Source organism: Scyliorhinus canicula, chromosome 6 (assembly GCF_902713615.1).
Source record: "Scyliorhinus canicula chromosome 6, sScyCan1.1, whole genome shotgun sequence".
NCBI classification, from domain to species: Eukaryota; Metazoa; Chordata; class Chondrichthyes; order Carcharhiniformes; family Scyliorhinidae; genus Scyliorhinus; species Scyliorhinus canicula.
Window position 1 is genome coordinate 185,952,514 of NC_052151.1, and position 22,653 is coordinate 185,975,166.

A 22,653-nucleotide genomic window follows, 5' to 3' on the forward strand; every position below is an offset into this window, starting at 1 on the left:
TGTTACCGTTGATTGTTTAATGGTGGGTGTAAATTTGGATGAAAATGAGGAGAATAAAAACCTTTTTAAAAACGAATGGCATCGGTGTTCCTGATATTCGGTTGAGTAGGTTTCTGCTGATCCAGTACTGAATGCCAAACGAGCAACCTGATCAATTGGAGTGATCAAAATAAGTGTTGGTGAGTTTGAGCTGATTGACCTGTGTATAGATAGGATTTGACGCTGGGGAGCCACATATAGATGAGATATAGGAGTGGGCAAAGAATAGACGCTTGGGGGATTCCCAAACAACAGTCACTTTGATCGGAGATTGACTGGTGAAATGGGGCAGACATATGACCGATTTAAGTTTAATGCAGCGCAAGTGTAAAATGCATCTTGGGAAGAGGAATGTGTAGAGGCAATAGAAATTAAGGAATGTAGAAACATAGGGTAGATGTACACAAATCTTCGAGGGTGGTAGGACAAGTTGATGAGGGTGTTTATAAAAAAAAAAAATCATGGAATTTTTGATTCAGTACCAAAAGAAGTCCTGCCCGATTGCTATGCAACACTGGTTAGGCTGTGTTCAATTCTGAGCCCCACACTTTAGGAAGGTGTTTGAGAGGGAATTTAACTAGAAAGATGCAAGGAATGAAGGAACTCGATTATGTTATAGAGACACCAGAAATTGGTTCTCTTTCCAGCAGAGCAGCTTAAGGGGAGATTTAATAGAAGTGTACAAAATTGGATGAAAAAGTGAAATCCCATTTTTCCAGTCGCGGAAAGATTGGTAACCAGAGGACATAGAAACTTGGAAAAGACGAGAGGTGGTGTGAGGAAAACCTTGCTTTTGCACAGTAAATTATTGTAATGTGCCCGAAAAAGACGATTTTGTGGTAAATTCCAAAAAGGAAATTGGATAAACACTAAAGGGAGAAATATTGCAGGGCCAAGGGAAAAGATCAAGGGAATGAACTGGTTGAATGGTTTTACCAAAGACTTGGACCAGATGTTCTGGGCAGAATGACCGCCTGGATCATTCTATGAAGACCCCCGCCATCTCTGGGGCATTGGTGCTTGGACAATAAATGTCTGTGACCTGTACCAGCCTCCCCGAACAGGCGCCGGAATGTGGCGACTAGGGGCTTTTCACAGTCACTTCATTTGAAGCCTACTCGTGACAATAAGCGATTTTCATTTTCATTTCATTTCATTTTCAGTGCTGGGAATGAATTTAGAAATAGTATGTTAACTTTGCTGAAATGTTGAAACATATTTCCAGTTTTTTGTGAATATGTCATCATCAATTTGCTGTTTTGTCTTTTTTGAACGAATGGAATAGAAACCAAAAGATCACATTGATTGGCAAAAGGAAAGAGTTCTGTCAACATTGGATCGTTTGGCACGTCATGTGGAAGTTGAAAAACAGTTAAAAGAAGAGAAATGCAAAGCTTTTCAAGTAAGTTGCTCACAGATTGATCAAGGCTTTGGAAGCAGTGTGTTTTTTTTTTACTATTCATGTGAAGGACGTGAGTGTTTTTGGCAAGGCCGGCATTTGTTAATTTTGTTGAATTAGTTTATGGGATGTGGGCATCCCTGGTTAGGCCAGCATTTATTGCCCATCCTTAGTTGCCCTTCAGAAGGTGGTGGTGAGCTGCCTTCTTGGACTGCTGCAGTCAGAGGTGTAGGTACACCCAGGGTGCTGTTAGGGAGTTCCCTCCAGCCCAACCTTCAGGAATTAAACACACTCAGGCTGGATAGAGAGGAAAAGCTGGATGGATCCGTTTTCCTGGGGAGAGCTCCAGCAGAGGTATTGCTCTGCTGCTAGATTTTTAAACTGAAAGCAAGATGAATCCTTCCTGGCTCTGCAGAACATTCCAGAATGGTCAGCACCAATCGGCATCAACTTTCAGCAAAGGCCTGGCAATTTGAGCCAGCTCATTGGCCGTCAGCCAAGTTCATCAAGGTGTGTCAGCACTGATCTTCCTGGAATCTGCCCATCTGAAACATAAATAGCTCTTTGCAACCTGCCTTGCCTGAGGTCATAAGTCAATTCTCCAATTACCATTCACTCGAATTAAAGGTGACGTCCATCTTAAACGCATAGGCACATTAATTGTCCACATACAAGAATTTAAATAGCAGAATAACAGAAATTAAAAGGAAAAAAACTAAGGGACAGACAGGGTCTAACGGGAGGATTCTTACAATAGCAAGAACATTATTCCGCAGGTCACCAACGCCATCCACAGTGCTATACTGAAATCCTCTCGCTATTAGCGACTGATGCACGAGGACACCACTCTGCCTGTCCAAATCAGACTGAAGCCTCTCTGCATCATATTCGCAGCTCACCCTCCCACCCAGTTTTATAGGATATGCAAATTTGTAGATAATACATTTAGTTCCATTGTCCAAATCATTAATATATAATGCGTGGCAGCACGGAGGTGCAGTGGTTAGCTCACGGTGCTGAGGACCCGGGTTCGATCCTGGCCCCGGATCACTGTCCATATGGAGTTTTCACATTCTCCTGTGTCTGCGTGGGTCTCGCCCCCAAAACCCAAAAAGATGAGCAGGGCAGGTAGATTGGCATGTTAAATTTCCCCTTAATTGGAAAAAAAGAATTGGGCACTCTAAATTTTTCAAAAATTATATATAATGTGAACAGTTGGGGTCCAAGCACAAATCCCTACCCCACGAGTCACTGCCTACCAGTCGAAAAATACCCATTTATTCTAGCCCTTTGCTTCCTCTCTGCTAACCAGCTTTCTATCCATTTCGAGACACTACCCACACTCCTATGCGCTTTCACTTCACATAGTAGTCTGCTTGTGACACCTTGTTGAAAGTCATCTGAAAGTCTAATTAAACCACATCCACTGGTTCTCCCTGGTCAATTTTACAAGTTACATCTTCAACGAATTCCAGTAGATTTGTCAAGCATGATTTCTCTTTCGTAAATCCATGCTGACTTTGTTTGATTATACCACTGCTTTCCAAATGCTGTGCTATGAAATCCTTGAGAATGGACTCTAGCAACTTGGCTCGACGTTAGGCTCACTGATCTATAGTCCCCGGTTACCAGTTTTCTTTTCTCTACCTTCCTTTTTGAATAGCTGGGTTTTATTAGCTACTTTCCAATCTGTAGGAACCATTCCAGAGTCCAAAGAATTTTGAAAAATGACCAACAATGGATTTACTATTTCTAGGGCCACTTCCATAAGTACTGTGGGATGAAGATGATCGTTCTCTGGAGGAGGTTTATCCACCTTCAATCCCATTAATTTCCCAAAACTATTTCTCTACTATTTCTGATTTCCTTCAGCTCCTCACAATCTTGCGTTTCTGAAAACTTCCGGTATATTATTCATGTCTTCCTTTTGTGAAGACAGAAACAGAGTACAAGTTTAGTTCCTCGGCCATTTCTTTGTTCCACGTTGTGAATTCTCCCGTTTCTGACTGAAAGAGGCTTATATATGTTTTTGTCAATCTTTTTCTCTTTACATACCTATAGAAGCTTTTGCAATCAGTTTTTATGTTCCCTGTTAGCTTACTTTCATACTCTATTTTCCCTTAATCAATCCCTTGGTCCCCCTTTGCTTAATTTTCATTTCAACTGCTCCCAATCCTCAGTTTAGGCCACAGCCGTGTAACTTTAAAGTGGGTACAAAGAACAAATAAAATTACAGCACAGGAACAGGCCCTTCGGCCCTCCCAGCCTGCGCCGATCCAGATCCTTTATCTAAACCTGTCGCCTATTTTCCAATGATCTACTTCCCTCTGTTCCCCGCCCGTTCATATATCTGTCTAGATGCATCTTAAATTATGCTATCGTACCCACCTCTACCACCTCCGCTGGCAAAGCGTTCCAGGCACCCACCGCCCTCTGCATAAAAAAACTTTCCACGCACATCTCCCTTAAACTTTCCCCCTCTCACCTTGAAATTTTGACCCCTTGTAATTGACACCCCCACTCTTGGAAAAAACTTGTTGCTAGCCACCCTGTCCATACCTCTCATAATTTTGCAGACCTCAATCAGGTTTCCCCCTCAACCCCTGTCTTTCCAACGAAAACAATCCTAATCTACTCAACCTTTCTTCATAGCTAGCACCCTCCATACCAGGCAACATCCTGGTGAATCTCCTCTGCATCCTCTCTAAAACATCCACATCCTTCTGGTAATGTGGCAACCAGAACTGCAGGCAGTATTCCAAATGTGGCCTCACCAAAGTCCTATACAACTGTAACATGACCTGCCAACTCTTGTACTCAATACCCTGTCCAATGAAGGCCGGCATGCTGTATGTCTTCTTGACCACTCTATTGACCTGCGTTGCCACCTTCAAGGTACAATGGACCTGAACTCCCAGATCTCTCTGTACATCATTTTTCCCCATTCCATTGACCGTATAGTCGGCTCTTGAATTGGATTAATTGGGTAGATGCATTTAAATGGAAGTTGGAGAACCACACTAGAGAGAAAAGGATATGTTAATTCAGTTTATATGAAATGGCATGTGAGGAGGCTCATGTGGCGCACAAACGCTGAAATGGATCATTAGAGTAATTAGGACGGCACGGTAGCACAGTGATTAGCACTGCTGCCTCGCAGCGCCAGGGACCCAAGTTCACTTCCGGCCTTGGTTTGCTGTCTGGATTTTGCACGCACATTCTCCCTGTGTCTGCGTGGGTTTCCTACGGGTGCTCCAGTTTCCTCCCACTGTTCAAAGATGTACAGGATAGTTTTATTGACCATGATAAATTGCCCCTTTAATGTCCAAGAACATTTAAGTTGGGTTATGAGGTTACGGAGATAGGGTGGGTTAGCAGAGTGAGTGGACATGGGTAGTGTGCTCTTTCGCCAAGTTGGTGCAGACACAACGGGCCGAATGGCCTCCTTCTGCACCGTAGGGATTCTATTGTATGATTCTAAATGGCCAGTCGAAGTCCAATCTAATGGTATGTAAAAGCCAACCTCCATTAATATTGCTGCAAAGTATGCACTTCTGAATGGTTGGTTGCTAAAGATCGACAGCTGCTTATTTCTTTGTTCTGTGGGTTATAAATTTCTGAGATGCCTCTGCACTGAATGCTGGCACCTTTGGTTCAGGGCTATCCATTGCACCCAGCTAATCTGCAATGGTTTACGCCTGAAGAGCAGACATCTTGGGACAGTACCCAAGGAAGCCATGTACCTGTGTGAGCTTTAGGTGAGGAAAAGTGAAATTTGGACAAGTTTAATTCACGCTGGTGCAGGAGGAGAAGGAGACTTGCTTTTATAACGGGGGCTTTCATGACCTCGGGAGGTTCCAAAGTACCACTGGATGACCAGTGAAGTGCAGTGACCACTACAGTTTCCTAGTCCAACATTTGTCCTTCGATCGTCAGTAGAAAACAGGTCATTCAATTGTAATCACATTGTTGCTTGCAGCATCGTGCTGTGCACCAATTGGATGTTAGGTTTTCTTATATGACGGTGGCAAATACGCAGTCTTAATTGGCAGTAAAGCGTTTGGACCATCCTGAGGTTGTGAAAGGTGCCACTAGAAATATGAATGTTCTTAATTCTTTGCTTTTCCTTCCTTTCTAACAGTTTTCCCCCATTTGAAGTTTGTTGTAGACCTGGAGGTTTGAGTAGAACCACTTTAGCTGATATTGTGTTGTTGGTGGCTAAATCTTAGATCAAAGTTGTTAAGATGTACTAGATGCTGTGGTATAAAGAGGCTAGTGTTCAGCTCCTTTTTCACCAACACACCTTTAATGGTTCAAACTCGCTCTGCACAGAACTCTACAGATCATCACGAGCTTCAGAGTCCACCTGAAGCCCCTTTACATATCAGTGTCAATCATTGAACAAAAGTACAAAGTGTCTGAGCAACGTACATATGAGCAAATACATGCCTGGAATTAGATTTTAATTGTGCTCCTCGAGGCTCTGCTGTTTGTACTGACTGGCCCATCAGAACCAAAAGCTTGGATGCTCAGACTGTAGAAAGACGGAGCTTAATGTGGGTAAATGTTAAGTGATGCTCAATGATGCTGAAGAACACAATGCATGGTTTTCTTTAGAAATATTGAGTAATGCTTCCGATGGCAGCCATGTGAGTGGTCGCATATTTGGTAGTTCCCGCTCGTGGTGGAATTTTCGTGCCTTTTCCGCGGCTAAAGGGTGGATTTTTTTGATTTAAAAAAAGGTGCAGGAGGGGTGGAAGGAGAGAATGTCCAACCGGCGGATGGATTTGTGGACCAAAAGTGATCCAAAAAGAAAAGAACATTTGGAGATAGCTGGAGTTGTGCCTGAGACACAGGTGAAGATGGTGGAGGGTCAGCGATCAGCTCTACCCTCTCAATGATCGACGGAGAAGCTGGTGGGCTTCCTTAATGAGAAGTTCACCCAGCAGAGGAAGGAGAATTTGGAGGACCTGGCTAGGGTGGTGGACCCGATTTTTAAAGGCAGGGATCGACCGCCTGGATTTGAAGCTGGAGGAGATGGCGGGGGAGCACGAGGAGCAGCTTACCTCGATGGCAGCGGAGATGGGGGTGATGCGGGATCTTCAGAGCCGGCTGCAGGAGAAGGTAGAGAACCTGGAGAATTTGTTTCGCAGGCCTTGAGGATCGTGGAGGGCACCGAGGGAGCGGACGCTGGCTCGTATGCAGCTCGGATTTTTGAGAAGCTGCCGGGTGAGGGGTCATTTGAACGACCCTTGGAGGTGGACCGGGTGTACAGGGCGCTGATGAGGAAGCCGCAGGGGAACGAGCTGCCGAGGGCGATGGTGGTGCGTCTGCACCGGTTCCTGGTCAAGGAGCGGATTTTGAGGTGGGCCAGGCAGACGAGGCCTGTACCTGGGAGGCCAATGAGCTGCGTGTGTATCAGGTCTTGGGTGCAGAGCTGGCCAAGAGGAGAGTAGGCTTCAACATAGTGAAGGCGGCCCTCTTTAAGAAGGGGGTGAAATTTGGCATGCTGTATCCGGCACCTTTGAGTGACCTATAAGGGTCGGGAGCTGTACTTTGGGACGCCAGAGGTAATTTGTCAGAGACAGTGAACTGGCAGGAGAAGGAGACATTGACCTTTGGTGGCGATGCGCCTTTTCTGTTCCTTTGGGTTTGTTTTTGTATTGTGTTTGGGACCATTGCTCTGTGTTCGTTCTTGGTGGGGGATTGTGGGTTGCTCTTTTCTTTGTATTTGGTGGGGATTGTCAGGTTTTCACTGGGAGGATGGTTGAGTGGGAGGCTTGGGGGGGGGGGGGGGGGGAAAGTGGAGAAAGAGAAGAAATCAGTGGGGGGGATGGGATGCTAGGCGCCATGGGTGGGAGCTACCAGGATAGCTGGGTGGGCTAGCTCACGGAAGCGCAGTAGGGGATGAGCATGGGATTAGTGTGGGAGGGTTAGGAAATGGTAAGTGAGGGAGGGGTTGGTGTGGGAACGGATGGTCGCAGCCTCTTGTAAGGACACCAGTTTGGGGTCATTGTTAACGCCGCCTCTTGCTGTTCTCACTGGCGAAGTACTCCACAAGCCCGGTAGTAATGGCGGCCCTGTGGGTGTCAGTACATGGGGCTTGAGGGGGCATCGGTGTGGGCGCCAATGTGTGGCAACCACCAGTTTTCTCTGGGGGGCCTGGATGGGGGGTTTCAGAGCTGGCAGCGGTTTGGAGATTTGTTCATAGATGGGGGCTTTCCGTGTTTGGATTGGAAGAGTTGGAGAAGGAGTTTGAGCTTCCCAAAGGGAATGGGTTCCGTTACTTGCAGGTGAGGGACTTTGTACGGAGGCAGGTATCGACCATCCTGCACCTTCCATCCCAGGGGCTATAGGATAAGGTAATGTCAAGTTGGGGCGGGGAAGGTATCGCAAATCTATAAGGAGCTGATGGACTGGGAGGGAGCCCCAATAAGGGAGGTGAAGCGGAAGTGGGAAGAAGAGTTGGGTTGGGAGTTGGAGGCTGGGTTATGGGAGGAGGCCCTGATGCAAGTCGATGCATCCCCGTTGTGTGCCAGGCTTAGCCTGATACAATTTAAGGTGGTCCACAGGGCGCACATGACTGTGGCCCGGATGAGCAGGCTTTTCGAAGGGGTGGACGATCGGCGTATGCGTGTGGTATGTGAATCATGTCTATGTTTTGGGCATGTCCGAGGCTTGGGGGATTCTGGTAGGGGTTTGCCGACGTTATGTCGGAAGTACTGAAAGTAAGGGTGGTTCCGAGTCCAGAGGTGGCTATTTGTGGTGCGTCAGAAGACCCGGGAGTCCAGGGGGCGAGAGAGGCCGATATCTTGGCCTTTGCCTCCATGGTAGCCCGGAGACGGATCTTGCTAGCATGGAGGGACTCTGACCCCCTGAAGTCGGGAGTATGGGTGAAGTGACATGGCTGGGTTTCTCAGGCTTGAGAAGACTAGGTTCGCCCTGAGGGGCTTGATGCTGGGGTTTGCCCTGAGGTGGCAGCCATTTATCGACTTCTTTGAATAGGACTAAGCTGGCGGGCGATGAGAGGGGTGTTTAAAAAGGGGAGGAGGCAGTGGGATTTGGTAGGTTGGTGTGGAATTGTTGTTGGGGTGTTGTTTATGTAAGCCATGTCAGCTGGGTTTTGTTTTTCTTGGTGTGTGGTTGTTTATTCTGTGAATATTTATAATATAAATTACTCAATAAAATATTTTTTAAAAAAAAGAATATTGAGTAATAGGATGCATCCCGAGACTAATTTCAGTCAAGACATTCATGATTTATGAAGTGATTTATTGTGGCAAACAGTGAGGTACAGCATATACAGTAACAGCAGTTGAAATACAGATCTTTACTCCTTGACTCCTGGGCCCCGTGCTTTCTTCACATTAGCCAGGGTTCGTGCGCTCCCTTGCGATGGATCATGGCCTGCGAACAATCATCCCTTAAAGAGGCCGCGCTGCCACAATGAACTTGTAGACTGGAGTGCGATTGGCAAATCAATTTCTGTACTCAGTGAGGATTTTATTTTTTAGTCAGAAGAATACGGAGGCCTATACAGGTTTAATAATGGGTGATGAACCAAGGTGACCTAGGGGGACAGATACACTGGTGACTAAAAGTTCTGACACAGATTAATAAGGCCGTTTCACAAACAAGCAAACCAAGCACTGAGTACACAATGGGAATGCTGAAAATCTATCTTAAAAAAACAGAAAATGCTGGAAGTACTCCGAAGTCAGGCAGCACCTGTGGAGAGAGAAGCAGCTCATGTTTGAGGTTGATGACCTTGCCAGAACTGGAAGAGGTCAGAAATGGCGCAGGCAAGGCCCCTGATAAGAGATTAAATGACTGAAGGAATGGGATGATGGTCAAGGCAAAAGGAAATGGTATTGGGATAAGTAAAGAAACCAAGGAGGTATACATGGAAATATCAGAATCATCACCAGCAACTATTGGTTTGAAACAAATTGGGGGCAGAGAAATGGTCAAACTCCGTGTTGAGTTTCCAAAATGTCTGATCAAAACCTCAATAGGGTGCCTCTTGTCCTTGGCAATCTCCCCACTAACCTCCCCATCCTCTGCCATAGGGCAACACGGTGCACAGTGGTTAGTAATGCTACCTCACAGCTCCAGGGTCCCAGGTTCAATTCTGGCCTCTGGTCACTGTCTGAGTGGAGTTTGCACTCTCTCTCCGTGTCTGCGTGGGTTTCCTTCGGGTGCACCGGGTTTCCTCCCACAGTCGAAAGATGTGCAGGTTAGGTGGATTGGCCATGCTAAATTGCCCTTCGTGTCCAAAAAGAGGTTAGGTGGGGTTACAGGGATAGGGTCGCGACGTGGGCTTAAGTAGGATGCTCTTTCCAAGGGCCAGCGCAGACTGGATGGGCCGAATAGCACTGTAAATGCTATGATTTCTGTCACTTCTAGCATGATGCCACCTTGAAAAACATCTTTGTCGCATTTCAAAGGAACTGTTTCCACGAACACCCTGATTCACTCCCCAGTCCTGTCTCTCCTCTTCCCATGCAAGTGTAGGTGATGCAGCACCTGCTCTTTTAACTCCTCCCGTTCCACCATGCAAGGGACCAAACACTCCTCCCAAGTGAAGCAGCGATTTTTACGGACTTGCCTGAGTATTTGTTGCTCACCATGAAATCTCCTCTGCATTGAGGAGACAGCACGCAGATTGAGTGACTGCTTTGCAAAACGCCTCCATTCAGTCCGCCAGTGTGATCCTGATTTGGGAGCCTGTTTTCTTAATTCTCCACCTGACTCCCACGCTGACCTTTCTGTGCTTGGCCTTCTCCTCTGTTTTGATGAAGTTCATCAGAAGCTCAAAGAACAACACCTCATCCTCCTGTATTAAGCACTTGACAGCCTTCCAGTCTCACATTGAGTTCAACAACTTAAGGTCGTATCCTCTGACTCCATTTTTTTCAGATGGCAGCTGGTGGTAATGGCCCTGCTAGTTCCATTTCCACCTCCTCGAGACTTTATTATACCCATTACCTTCCATCATTGCTTAATCTTTCCTGTTTTCCACCCAATTGCAGTCCTTCAATCTTGTTCTCCCCCTTCCCTGCCTCTGTACTTCACCTGTTACGTCTCCAGCTTTCCTGAAGGGAGGCCTTCAATCCTGAGTATTAAATCTTTCTCTCTCACTGCGGATTTGTCAGGCCTGTCGAGTATTTTCGTTTGAGTTTCTGTTTTTACACCGAACACTGAAGTTTATTTCTCGAGCTTTAGAAATGAAAAGCAGATAGGTTTTTGGCGGGCGTGTATTTGATCTTATCTATGCCACGCTTGGAGTACTGTCAACAGTTATGGTCTCCGTGCTACCAAACGTTAATAGGGGCACCGAGAGAGGTTGCAAGGAGAACATCAGAACGGAGAAGTTATGGTCATCGGGAAAAGTGGAAAAGGCTGGAGGGAATTTATAGGATGGACAGAGATGTTGAGCAGAATTCAATGATTTTGAGACTAAGTGTGGTGGCAAGCAGCTCCGACAGCACCTGCCCCGCCAAATAGAGCAGCAGGATCTACGCCAGATTCTGCATTTGAAAGCTCGGTAATTATGCACAAGCGAGTTCCCCCACCGACTCTCCTGGTGAGTCGACAGCTGACGTATCCGCCCGCCCTCAGCTGACTGGTTTGAAAGTCCCAGCGCCATATTTAAACTCCAGTCCAACACACTCCCTATCACTCTCTGCAGCCCCAGCTGTCTTCGGCAGATTGTGCAGGATCTCAGTAACCCAGAGGAAGAAGGCTGGCAGCCTCAAGAATTCTGTTCCTGGATTCGCCATTCCCCTGTCGAGACACTCCTGCCCCCCTTGGCCTCTACCTGCACCAACTGGAGTCTGTCTTAAAAATAATCTTATTGTCACAAATAGGCTTACATTAACATTGCAATGAGGTTACTGTGAAAATCCCCGCGTCGCCACGTTTCGGCACCTGTTCGGATACTCAGCGGGAGAATTCAGAACGTCCAAATTGCCTAATAGCACATCTTTCGGGCCTTGTGGGAGGAAACCGGAGCACCCGGAGGAAACCCACGCAGACACTGGGAGAACGTGCAGACCCCGCACAGTGACCCAAGCCGGGAATCGGACCTGGGACCCTGACGCTGTGAAGCAACAGTGCTAACCACTGTGGTGCCCCACTAAGTGATTCACTTTGTGAATCCCCTTCCAGTAAACGATGTATCACTTTTGAACCACTTGTTTCTGAGCTTTTCATGCAGCCTTGTGGGGGTCCAACTTTCCTCCCCTCGGTCTTCCCTGTGCCTTCCATTCTTGGCCCCCTCCCCCCCTCGCACAGCTCCCCTTCCACTCTACGCCCCTTGTCTTTGTTAGCCCGGTCTCGCCTTGCACTACTGGTTGAACTTCAGACCTTGTTGCGGTGGCTGCATTAGTCCCACAACACAGTGCTGTCCGTGTCGAACCTGCTGCTGTGTGACACCAGGGGGTTGGAGACCCAGTAGTCCCCAACCCCAGGTACAATACTGATCCGAGTCAGTGGCACAGGAGAGTCCCTGTGTCCAGCAGTGCGGTGCTGTCCATGAAGACCAGCTCGCCATGGAGATGGAGGGAGGAACCGGCCTGCTATGGCAGAATGGTGAACAGCACATTGGGAGCAGCGCAGTGCAAGGCAGAAAGTTGTTGCGCACTACCCCCAAAACCTCTGGTGAACTGAGGACCGTCTTGCACACGCCACTCTTTTAGCAGTCGGGTTTCAGATCGACGCAATTTCATGCTGGTGTGATGGGATGCTGGCGGGCAGCTGTTTTAATGGGAATTCGATGCAAATGGCATTCGCATCACCTACCAGCGGAAAGGGCGACTCGCCACTGGGAGAATTGTAACAGGATTTTATGCGGCTGGGTTTCCGACTTTTTGACTCCTGCCACATTCACTGCGATTGCGTGCCACCAAACCCGCCGCGGGTTGGTTGGGAGAATTACAACTTTAGTTTCCATTTATCCGAGATCAAAACAAGGGGTCATAAATATGTGGTGACCACAAAATTATTCAATATGGAATCCAAACTCTTATTGAAGGAGTGGTTATAATGTGGAGCATATAATCATGTAAGCTGCTGATCACATAACCGTATGTTATAACATTAAAAAAACCTTGTGGAGTGATTGAAGCAAATAACATTGATGTATTTAAGGGAAAAGTAGATAAATGCGTGATGGAAAAAGGAATAAAAGGTTATGCAAGTACAGTTAGATGAATATGGTGGGGAAGTGATGCCATAATGGTATTGTCACTGTGCTAGTAATCCAGTGATTTAGGGTTAATACTCTGGTGACCTGGGTTCAACTGATGACCAGGAAACCATTGTCGATTGTTGTAAAAACCCATCTGGTTCAATATCCTTTTGGGTAGGAAGTCTGCCACCTTTACCTGGTCTGACCTGCATGTCACTTCCACATCCACGGCAATGTGGCTGCCTCTTAATTACCCTCTGAAACAGCCCGGCAAGTCATTCAGTTCAAGGATAATTAGGGATGGACAATAAATGCTGGCCTTTCCAGCATTGCCCACACCCTATGAATGAATAAGCAAAAAAGGGGTGGAAGGAGGCTCCCTTGGAGCTTAAACACTGGCATGGAACATCCCATAACACTACTTTGGAAAAAGTGCGAGGGAGTTAACCCCTGTGCCCTGGCCAATATTTATTCCTCAAACAACATCACAAAACAAATTATCTGGTGACTATCATATTGCTGTTTACGGGAGCTTGCTGTGTGCCGATTGGTAGCTATTTTCTACGTTACAAGAGTGATACCACTTCACTTTAGAAATACTTCATCGACTGTAAAGGGCTTTGGGATTTCCTGGGGTTGTAAAAGATGCTTTATAAATGAACAACTTTCTTTTCAATTTCCCGAACTGCTTACTGAAGGAATGTTTCAGTAGCTCAGTGAGTCAGCAGTTCCACCGTTGGACATTTGCAATCCGTGCACATTCCCTGAAAGATTCTGGAAATACATTTGTAAGACATCTTGGAATGGGTGAGGTAATTGCTTTTGGATTGATTTCCAGCAAGTAATTAAGTAAAAGAAATCGAGACGATTCCCATATCTCTCTCACACTCGTTGTCAGTAAACGTACTGAGAGATGGAGGCTTGAGATCGGAGAAATAGCTAAAACCTTCAAGATCTTGATCAAGAAGTTTGATTTTGCAATGAAATTGGCCTTGGTCGTTCAGTCCCTTGAGCTATTCCATCAGATCATGTCTGATCTGTACCTCAACTCTAGTTCATCACCGTTGATCCTTTAGCGTGGCCAATCCACCTACCCTGTGCATCTTTGGGTTGTGGGGGTGAAACCCACGCAAACACGGGGAGAATGTGAAAACTCCACATGGACAGTGACCCAGGGCCGGAATCGAACCTGGGACCTCAGTGCCATTAGGCACAGTGCTAAATACTGATTTAGATGGGGCTGGTTTAGCTCAATGGGCTAAATCGCTGGCATTTAAAGCAGGCCAGCAGCACGGTTCGATTCCCGTACCAGCCTCCCCAGACAGGCGCCGGAATGTGGCGACTAGGGGCTTTTCACAGTAACTTCATTGAAGCCTACTCGTGACAATAAGCGATTTTCATTTTTCAAATACTGCCAGCATGCTCCCTTTTATCAATAATATATTGATGGTGTGTGTGCTCTGCCTGAAGCAGGTGTGTGGCTCATTTGTCTGCTGATGCTGGGCCGTTGTGTAATGGCTGTTTCCGTTGGTGGTGCTTTGCCATTGCCTTCCACTCTCGGGGTCAGGTCCCACGTCAACCTAGGCCGGAGCGAGAATCAAACCTGCACTGTTGTTGTTCTTCTAAACTCCACAGTAACCACCTGACCAACTGAGCTGATTGGCCACCAATCTGTTGATGTAAGTCTTGAAAGCTTCACTTGACCCAGCATGACTTATTCTTTTGGAGGCAAAAATTTCAGATGTTTGCTACTTTTCGAAAACTCTAGTTTTAGGATTGCGCCCTGCACCCCCATCTTGAATTCCTTCATGAGACCAAGTTGTTTCTTTGAAACCTTCGATCATTTTAAACAACTCTATTAAATCTCCCCTGAACAGTCTAAATTCAAAGTGACAGTTAAGCCTGTACTACCTGTCAGACTGACTGACTTAAATCCTCCATGATGTTGCAATGGAGTAAATTACTTGAATGATTAAGTAACCCTGAAGAGCTGGGTTGGATTTGAACAGGCCTGCAAAATATTCCCCGATGCGTCCTGTTCAAGTCTGTGTACTCTGGAAGAGAATTGGAGGAAGAAAACTTGTATATTGTCATGTGAGAGTACCTTTTAAGAAATGGGTGTTTACTACTGCAGTGATGTCAGAATGGGTGGAGCTGGGCTGTCTGTCAGCTTTTTACTTTCGTTTCTGAACAGGCTGCAGGGTGTGTTTTAGTTTTGTTTTCACTGTTGGAGCTGAAGCCAGACCAAGCAGGTGTACTGCTGTTCTCTCTGCCATCAAAAGACTATCTCTTGATCATTTGGTGAATTCAGAAATATAAATGTTCTCAGTAGTGAATGTAAACCTAATGTGCTTCTGTTGAAAGGTGTTTTCTCGTATCAGCCTCCCCGAACAGGCGCCGGAATGTGGCGGCTAGGGGCTTTTCAGAGTAACTTCATTTGAAGACTACTTGTGACGATAAGCGATTTTCATTTCATTTTCATTTCATGTCTTATGGATGTTAAAAAGGAAAGCTCAAAGGATTACTTAGTGTTGTATTCTTTGGGGGTTGTATTTGAATTAATGGTTGCTAAGATGCTCGCTGTATGTTTTAAGAAGGTTAACTTGAGTTCATAGAATAAACATTGTTTTGCTTTTAAAAAATACTTTTCCATTTCTGCTGTACCACCCCTGCAGAGTGGGCCGTGTGCTCCCCATACCACAATCTATTAAAAGTTGTGGGTCAGGTGAACTCCATGATACACCTTGGGGTTCTCTAAACCCTGGCCCATGACAATATTGAGAAGTTATTTTTATGTTCTGTGTAATTCCAGGTCTTTGTCTGTAGCCCTGTTGTAGGTAACAGCACGTCGAGCACAAATTGGTGTTCTTGATCAATAAGGGGATCAGGGGTTATGGGGAGAAAGCAGGAGAATGAGGAACACATCCGCCATGATTGAATGGCAGAGCAGACTTGATGGGCCGAATGGCCTAATCCTGCTTCATGGTCTTATTGTTTTATGGTACGAGTTAGGATATAAGCAACGGTGTTTTGGATGAGGTCATGCTTGCGGAGTTGGGACAAGACACCTCGGCCTGTAGTGGATGGGAATTTGTAATTGCGGAGGCAATAAAGGCAAGAATGAGGCAGCAGCTGAGGCAAAGTGGAGTCGGGTGACATTATGGAGGTAGAAATAGGTAGCGTTTATGGTGGCATGGCTATGTGGCTGGAGTTCATCTCAAGGGGCCTAGCATTGACACCAAGGTTGCTGACAGAGTCTGGTTCAACCTAAGGCAATGGCTTATGGGCTTCAGTGGTGGGGAGTGAATGCAATGGCTTCAGCTTTCCCAATATTTAGTGGAGGAATCTTCTGCTTATCCAGTGCTGTACAGCAGGCAAGCAGCCTGATAAATTGAAAGACTTGAGCTCCAGTCTGAATACCAAGTTGACCCTTGTTCCAACTTAGTGGACTATTTTGATTACATTGCAGTACGGAAGAACCTGCTGGTATATTTTGAAACTAGCTTTTAGCTGCTCCTGCAGCCCATCCCTGCTAGCAAGGTTTACAAAGAGCTCTGGCGGGCTAGATTTAAAGGAAGTAGCTGTAATAAGTGTGTGCACCTTTGTTGAGACAACTTGATCCAGGTCAAAGAGTTTTATTGTGCAGTATGAAAGATATCGGGAGGGCACAGATTGAAAATTGACTGACGTGCAGTAAAAACAGATTTCATTTTCATCTAGATTTCTGTCGATTGTAATTTTAGATTGTAAGTGAAGGCAAAATAGAGCATGGAGCACAGTGGTTTCTGTCACGGTGAAATGATGGAATTTTTTTTTATTTGGAGTACCCAATTCATTTTTTCCAATTAAGAACCTGGGACCTCGGCAAGGCAGCAGTGCTAACCACTGCGCCACCGTGCTGCCCTAAATGATGGAAATTTTTTAAAATTAAATTAGGCTAACTATAATTGGATAATGTGGTTTGTAATAAATTATTATCCGGGAACTTCGGTGGCCCGGATTGTCTTCAGGGTCAGATTGCACAATCTTGCATCCTGGAGGTCTCGCTTACGGTTGTCCTTTTAGGTGCATATACGGAGCAGATTTCCCAACTCCAGCTCTGTGTATGCCTGATGATTGGAGCGTGGCTTGATGGGACCCCTTACCTTGTATTCTGTTAGGAGCCTTGCCAGCAGCGGTCCCACTGAAATGTGTTGAGAATATTTTGCTTGCACATGAATATCTGAATTAGGAGCAGGAGTAGGCCACTCGGCCCCTCGAGCCTGCTCTGCATTCAATAAGGTCATGGCTGATCTGATTGTAACTGCAACTCCACAAGCCTACCTTTACCTTCAACACCACCACCACCACCCCCCTTGTTAATCAAGAATCTATCTCGCTCTACCTTAAATATTCAAAGGCACTGCTTCCATTGCCTTTGAGGAAGAGGGTTTCAACGACACTACCCTCTGAGACACATTCTCCTCTTTGCTGTCTTATTTTTAAATAGTAGCTCACATTTACCCGAACAGGGGCAACTAGGGGATTTTCACAGTGGCTTCATTGCAGTGTTAATGCAAGCCTACTTGCGACTCTAATAAATTATTATTATTATTATTATTAGTTTCTAAAACAAGGGGAAACACCCTTTCCACATTGACCCTGTCAAGACCGCTCCGGATCTTGTATGTTTCGATCAAGTCATCTATTACTCCTCTAGTGGTCACAAGCCTAGCCTGTCCAACCTTTCCTCAAGAAGTGCTTCCGAATTCAAGCAGCAGTTCAGTGACCCTTCACTGAAAAGCTTCCAGCACATTTTAAATCCTTCCTTAAATAAGGAAAGCATTACTGTTGTACCGCGACCTGCTGCTTTCAGTTCTTAAGCCATTTTGGATACTGACTCTCCTGTTCCATGAACTTCAGTTACGATCACGAGCCCTTTTTTTGTGGCACTTTGTCAAATGTGTTCTTAAAATCCGCATAGACGACATCTACCACACTCCCTCCATCAACCTTCACTGTCGCCCCATCAAAAAATTCATTAGTCAAGTGTGTTCTTCCTTTAACAAATCCACGACGCCTATTCTTAACTCAAGCCTCTCCGAGAGCGTGCCGATTTTTTTTTCCACCCCATGATTATGGATTCCAAAAGCGTACCCAGCCCTCTGCTTTGTTATAAGAGTGGAGAAGCGTTGTACCCCAGCATCAAAGTTTTGAACATTCAGGCAGCTATTGGTGTTATGCACGACAGAATCGGACATTCAGTGAAATTAATGAAAATTGTCCTTTCAGGGACTCCCATCCCTTTTAGGCTATTCAGCCCAGCTGCTTGCTCCATGCTGGTCTTCATGATCCATACCTGTGCACCCCCCCCACAATGTATTTCATCTCTCCCTATCAGCAGATTCTCCTATTTATTCCTCTCTCGTGTATATATCCCGTTTCCCCCTTTAAGTTGATCTATGATATTCACCATGTTATGGTGAGTTCTAACCACACTCTCTGGATAAACAAGTTCTGCTTCTTTCCTCTTTGCATATATTATTAACCGTCTTTTATTTGTGATCCCCAGTTTTGGTCTCCTCCACAAGTGGGAGGCATCTGCTGTGTCCAACCTATCAAGCACTTGCAATCCTAAAAAAGCTCTGTCAAGTCATCTCTCAATCATCTCTTCCACAGATAAGAACCCAGACTGGTCAGTTTTTGGTGATCGTTATATCCTCGGTTCTATTCGCATTTTTATGAATCTTATTCACCCTTTCCCCCTGTGCCTCAATGTGATCTTCCTAATATGGAGACCAGAACTGTGCGAGGTGCTCCCAAGTATGCTTCATCAGGTGTCTGTATACAAACCTGCAAACACAAATAGGAGTAGTCATCGACACCCCCCCCCCCTCCCCCCCAAGCCTCCATCACCACCCCAAATCTGTCTCACTCAACCTTGAGTATATTGTGTTTACACTGCTCTCTGGGGAAGAGCATGCCAAACACAAACCAACAGGTGAGAGACAAAATTCCTCCTCATCCCTCTTTAATGGGAGTCCCTCATTCTGAAACTATGCCCGTGAGCTCTAGATTCCTCTGTGAGAGGAAACTCAATTCTCTGCGTCTGAGATTGCACATTTTTGCTGTTGAGTGACATTGAATTTAAATATTTATTCTGAGGGACTTGTAAATCATGTCATTTCATAGAAGCGTCATTATGTTAGATATGTGTCTCCCTCTGCTCGATGATTTTTCTTCATGATCTGCAGTGTTGCTACAAGCTGTTGTCGATGAATTTTCTCCTTAGGCTTTCGTGTTTGTGTGTTTGTGCAGGAGAAGGTGGATTCGCAGCATGCCCATGGCATGCAGGAGTTGGAATTCATTCAGGGACAACCCGCAACAGAAGAAGCGAGGAGATGTGTTGACGACTGGTTGAAAGTACCAGGTATCGTTTTCTCCTCCATTTCACTTTGAAATTATGATTTTTGTTTGGTTGGGTTATGGATTGCTGAGTTAAATGGAGATTGAGGTCATCTGGGTGGCTGGTGGCAGGGGAATGTACCCAGACCTGTATGCAAAAATAACAGGGTATGGGGGGGGGGGGGGGGGGGGGGGGGAGGGAGTGAGGATGGTGCCCCCAACCATCTTCAGTTGCTTCAAGAGTGACTTCTCACCATCACAAGGACAGAAGTGGGGATGTTTGCTGACGTACTATTCGCAACTGCTCAGATACTGGAGCACTCTGTACCAATATGCAGCAAGACCTGGACAACTGAGGCTTGGGCTGACGTGTGGCAAGTTATATTTGCCCCACAGAAATGCAACGATATATCCAACAAAGAATCTAACCATCTGTCCTTGATATTACACAGCATTGGCATTGCTAAATCCCCACAGTCAACATCCAAGGGGTTACCATTGACCAGAAACTGAACTGGTCCAGCCCTAAAAGTACCATGGCTACAAGAGCAGGTCATTGTCTTGGAATTCTGGAAATCGTACAGGCCACCCAACCAAGCCGCTACCCCCGGTGACGATGCCGACCGCCACTCCAGCAAAATTCTCCGCGGTGCAATCAGAGTACGAAAGACCAAGACATCACCTTCCTCCTGTTCATGAGCTCCGGCTTCTCTGAAACCCCAAATATCGCCGCCAAAGGATCTGGGTCCAGGTCCACCTCCGCCTCCACTATCCTGGCTAAGACTCCCACCCAGAATCTTCCCAATTTTTCACAACCTCAAAACATGTGCGCCTGATTCACTGGCCCCGCCCACACCTCTCACTCATCTGCTAACCCTGAAAGGACCCATTCATTCTCCCCTGAGTCATATGCACCCTGTGTATCACCTTAAACTGTATCAGGCTCATCCTTGCACATGAGGAGGTCCCATTTACCCTACGCAGTGCCTCACTCCATGCTCCCCAATTGATCTCCCCTCCCATCTCCACTTCCCATTTCTCCTTGATCTTCACCACCTGTTCACCTCCCTGTTTTCCCCCAGCCACGTATATATCCCCAATTCTTCCCTCCCCTTCCATATCCGGAAGCAGCAGTCACTCCAGCAGGATGTATCCCAGCAACCTAGGGAACCCCCTCCAGACATTTCAGGCAAAGTCCCTAACTTGCAGTTTCCTGAACTCACTCCCCCTCGGCAGCTCTACCGAGACTGGCTCCTCCAGACTGGCGAACCCTTTCACTAAATACAGGGCCCTCCACCTTGACCGACTCCACTTCCTTCCACCTCCTGTATACACTATCCATCCTCCCCGGCTCCAACCCATGATTCTCACGCACTGGGTGTTGGCACCGACATCCGTTCCACCAAAAATGCCTCCTCAGCTGATTCCATATCTTCACTGTGGACTGCACCACCGGGCTCCTTGAATACCTACGGGGAGCCATTGGCAATGCTGCTGTCACCATAGCCCTCAAATGTGACCCCTTACAAGATTCCTCCTCCATCCTAACCCACTCTACCCCTTCTCCTTCCCACCACCGCTGCACCTTGTCCACATTCGCGGCCCAATAATAATTAAGCAAGTTTGGCAACGGCCTCTGTAGCAGGGTCTTCCCCACCCTCGGCACCTTCCCTGCCCATAAAATGTTAGAAATTATCGTGTTAAAGATCAGGGGAGCTTCCTCCCCAAGAACCTTCCTCGGCCTTCCCCGGAATATTCATTTTCACCACTTGGACCCTCCCTGCCAGCGTGAAGTGCAATGTAGCCCACCTCTGATGATCCTCCCTAGCCTCCTCCACCATCGTCGTTAAGGTCCCCTCGTGGAGCTCCGTCCATTCCCTCGCTACCTGAATCCCCAAGTACCTAAACCTATCCCTCGGGAAACGCACAGCTGGTGGAAAACATAATTAACCCGTTGATCACCACCTTTGCTATAGTTTGTTTTTAGGGTATTGCCTCTAGGAATCGGGTAGATAAATCCATGATGGTTATAGGATAGTGATGCCATGTTTTGGTTTTGGGTCGGGGCCCCACACACTCCACTAGAACTCCATTAAATGGTCAATCAAAAGTGTTTATTGGGGCCATTGGAGCTGAGTTTTGCCGATGGGTGATTGCCGTGCTCCCATGACTAAAGCTCAGCAGGAAGACCCTGTCTAACTGTTCCAGAAGGTGTACTCTGAGGAAGAGTCAAAAAGGATGTGTTATTACCCAACAATTGAATATTGATAAGGGAAGTGGAGGTCTCCCCGGAGACCAGTGGGTTTGGAGTGGTTAATGCTTTGCAGAATTCAACCACATCTCTATGCAATCCCAGCCAATAAATGCTTAATTACTTTATGCTGAGTCTGTCTTATTCCTAAATGTCCTGCCATCAGAATCTCATGGGCAATTCTTAAAATCTCTCTGCTGTAACTGGGAATGACAACTCGATGGACTACTCCCCACTCCAAATCCGCTGGTGTCTCTCATCAATATATCATTTTTGGATAACCGTATTCTGGCATGCTTTATGACTTCCTCCGATTATACCATCTGAAAAAATCTGAAACAATCAGACAGGGTCTTCCTGCTGGCCATCAATCATGGGAGCATGACTAAATAATACAGCCTTGTTATTTTTAGGGTATTTATCCTCAAAATTCCTGAAAATAGTCCTATCCAAGATCACCTGAACCAAACACGTTTACATGATCAGGCATACCACAATAGAAGCAAGTTGGATGAGGCCTTTCTTGACTTTTAAAGTTGGAGCGTAGTCGGTCCTTCCCACCCTATTCTCCTCCTCGGAGATTTCTTCTCCATCCTTTTCTGCTCTTTTGCTGCCATCGCCCTTCCCATTGTGTTCTCACTTCCTGTCTTTTGCCAGATGCCTGGAGATTTTTTGGGAAACGTTTTCCTGCATTAAAAAGTTTGGCAGCTCATAATCATCTGCCCCATACTCTTGCAACCCTTTGTTCCTCAATGTGAGATCTTAGATTAACTGGGGTGCTGTTTTTAAATTCCTCCAATAAAGTTATTTCACTGAGTTTTTGTGAGAGGGATCTAAATTTTCGGGATCTTACCCAGCAATCAAATTCCAGGGCGGTCTGGCCAGGCTGTTTTTTGCACGTTTTTGAAACAATGCCTCCGACACCAACTCATAGGCATTTACAATGGCAGATTTCTTTTCATCACAATCCACAGAGCTTTTTTCTGATAACATGGAATAAATAAGCTTTTTGAGCCCTTCCATCTAATTCACCCTGCAAAAGTCGTGTCCAAGACTAGTTTGGCCATTTTAGCTGTTTATGCAGTTTTCTCAAAAGGGAATGAAGTGGGATTCGACTTCCCCTTCACTGGATTTGTGTACGAGCTAGAGGTGCTCCAGAAAATTGAAGCTCTTCTCTGAATCTGAACTTCTAGTGGCACCTGCGCTATCCAATTTTGCTTTAGCCTTTTCCAATTCAATTTACCTGATTTCTCTCACCCACAACAATTGCATTTCACTAACTTCTTTTCAGTCCCTTTCCCCTCGCTGTCCCGTTTCCCTATGGAGCTCTAATTTCGTTTTTTTCTTGGCAATTTCTGCCCTCCCGTTTGTATTTTAGCCAACGCTACT

At 46.2% G+C, this 22,653-nt stretch overlaps 1 protein-coding gene across 8 annotated transcripts in view; it reads left to right on the plus strand.

Annotated features, from left to right (window-relative positions):
* Positions 1-22,653, plus strand: part of znf451 (zinc finger protein 451) — a 102,815-nt gene that overhangs the window by 26,388 nt on the left and 53,774 nt on the right. For all 8 annotated transcript variants that reach the window (XM_038800649.1, XM_038800652.1, XM_038800648.1 and 5 more), the window contains 2 exons: positions 1,325-1,441; positions 18,927-19,038. In XM_038800649.1, the coding sequence (XP_038656577.1) occupies positions 1,325-1,441; positions 18,927-19,038 (229 nt within the window). The remainder of the gene's footprint in view (positions 1-1,324; positions 1,442-18,926; positions 19,039-22,653) is intronic.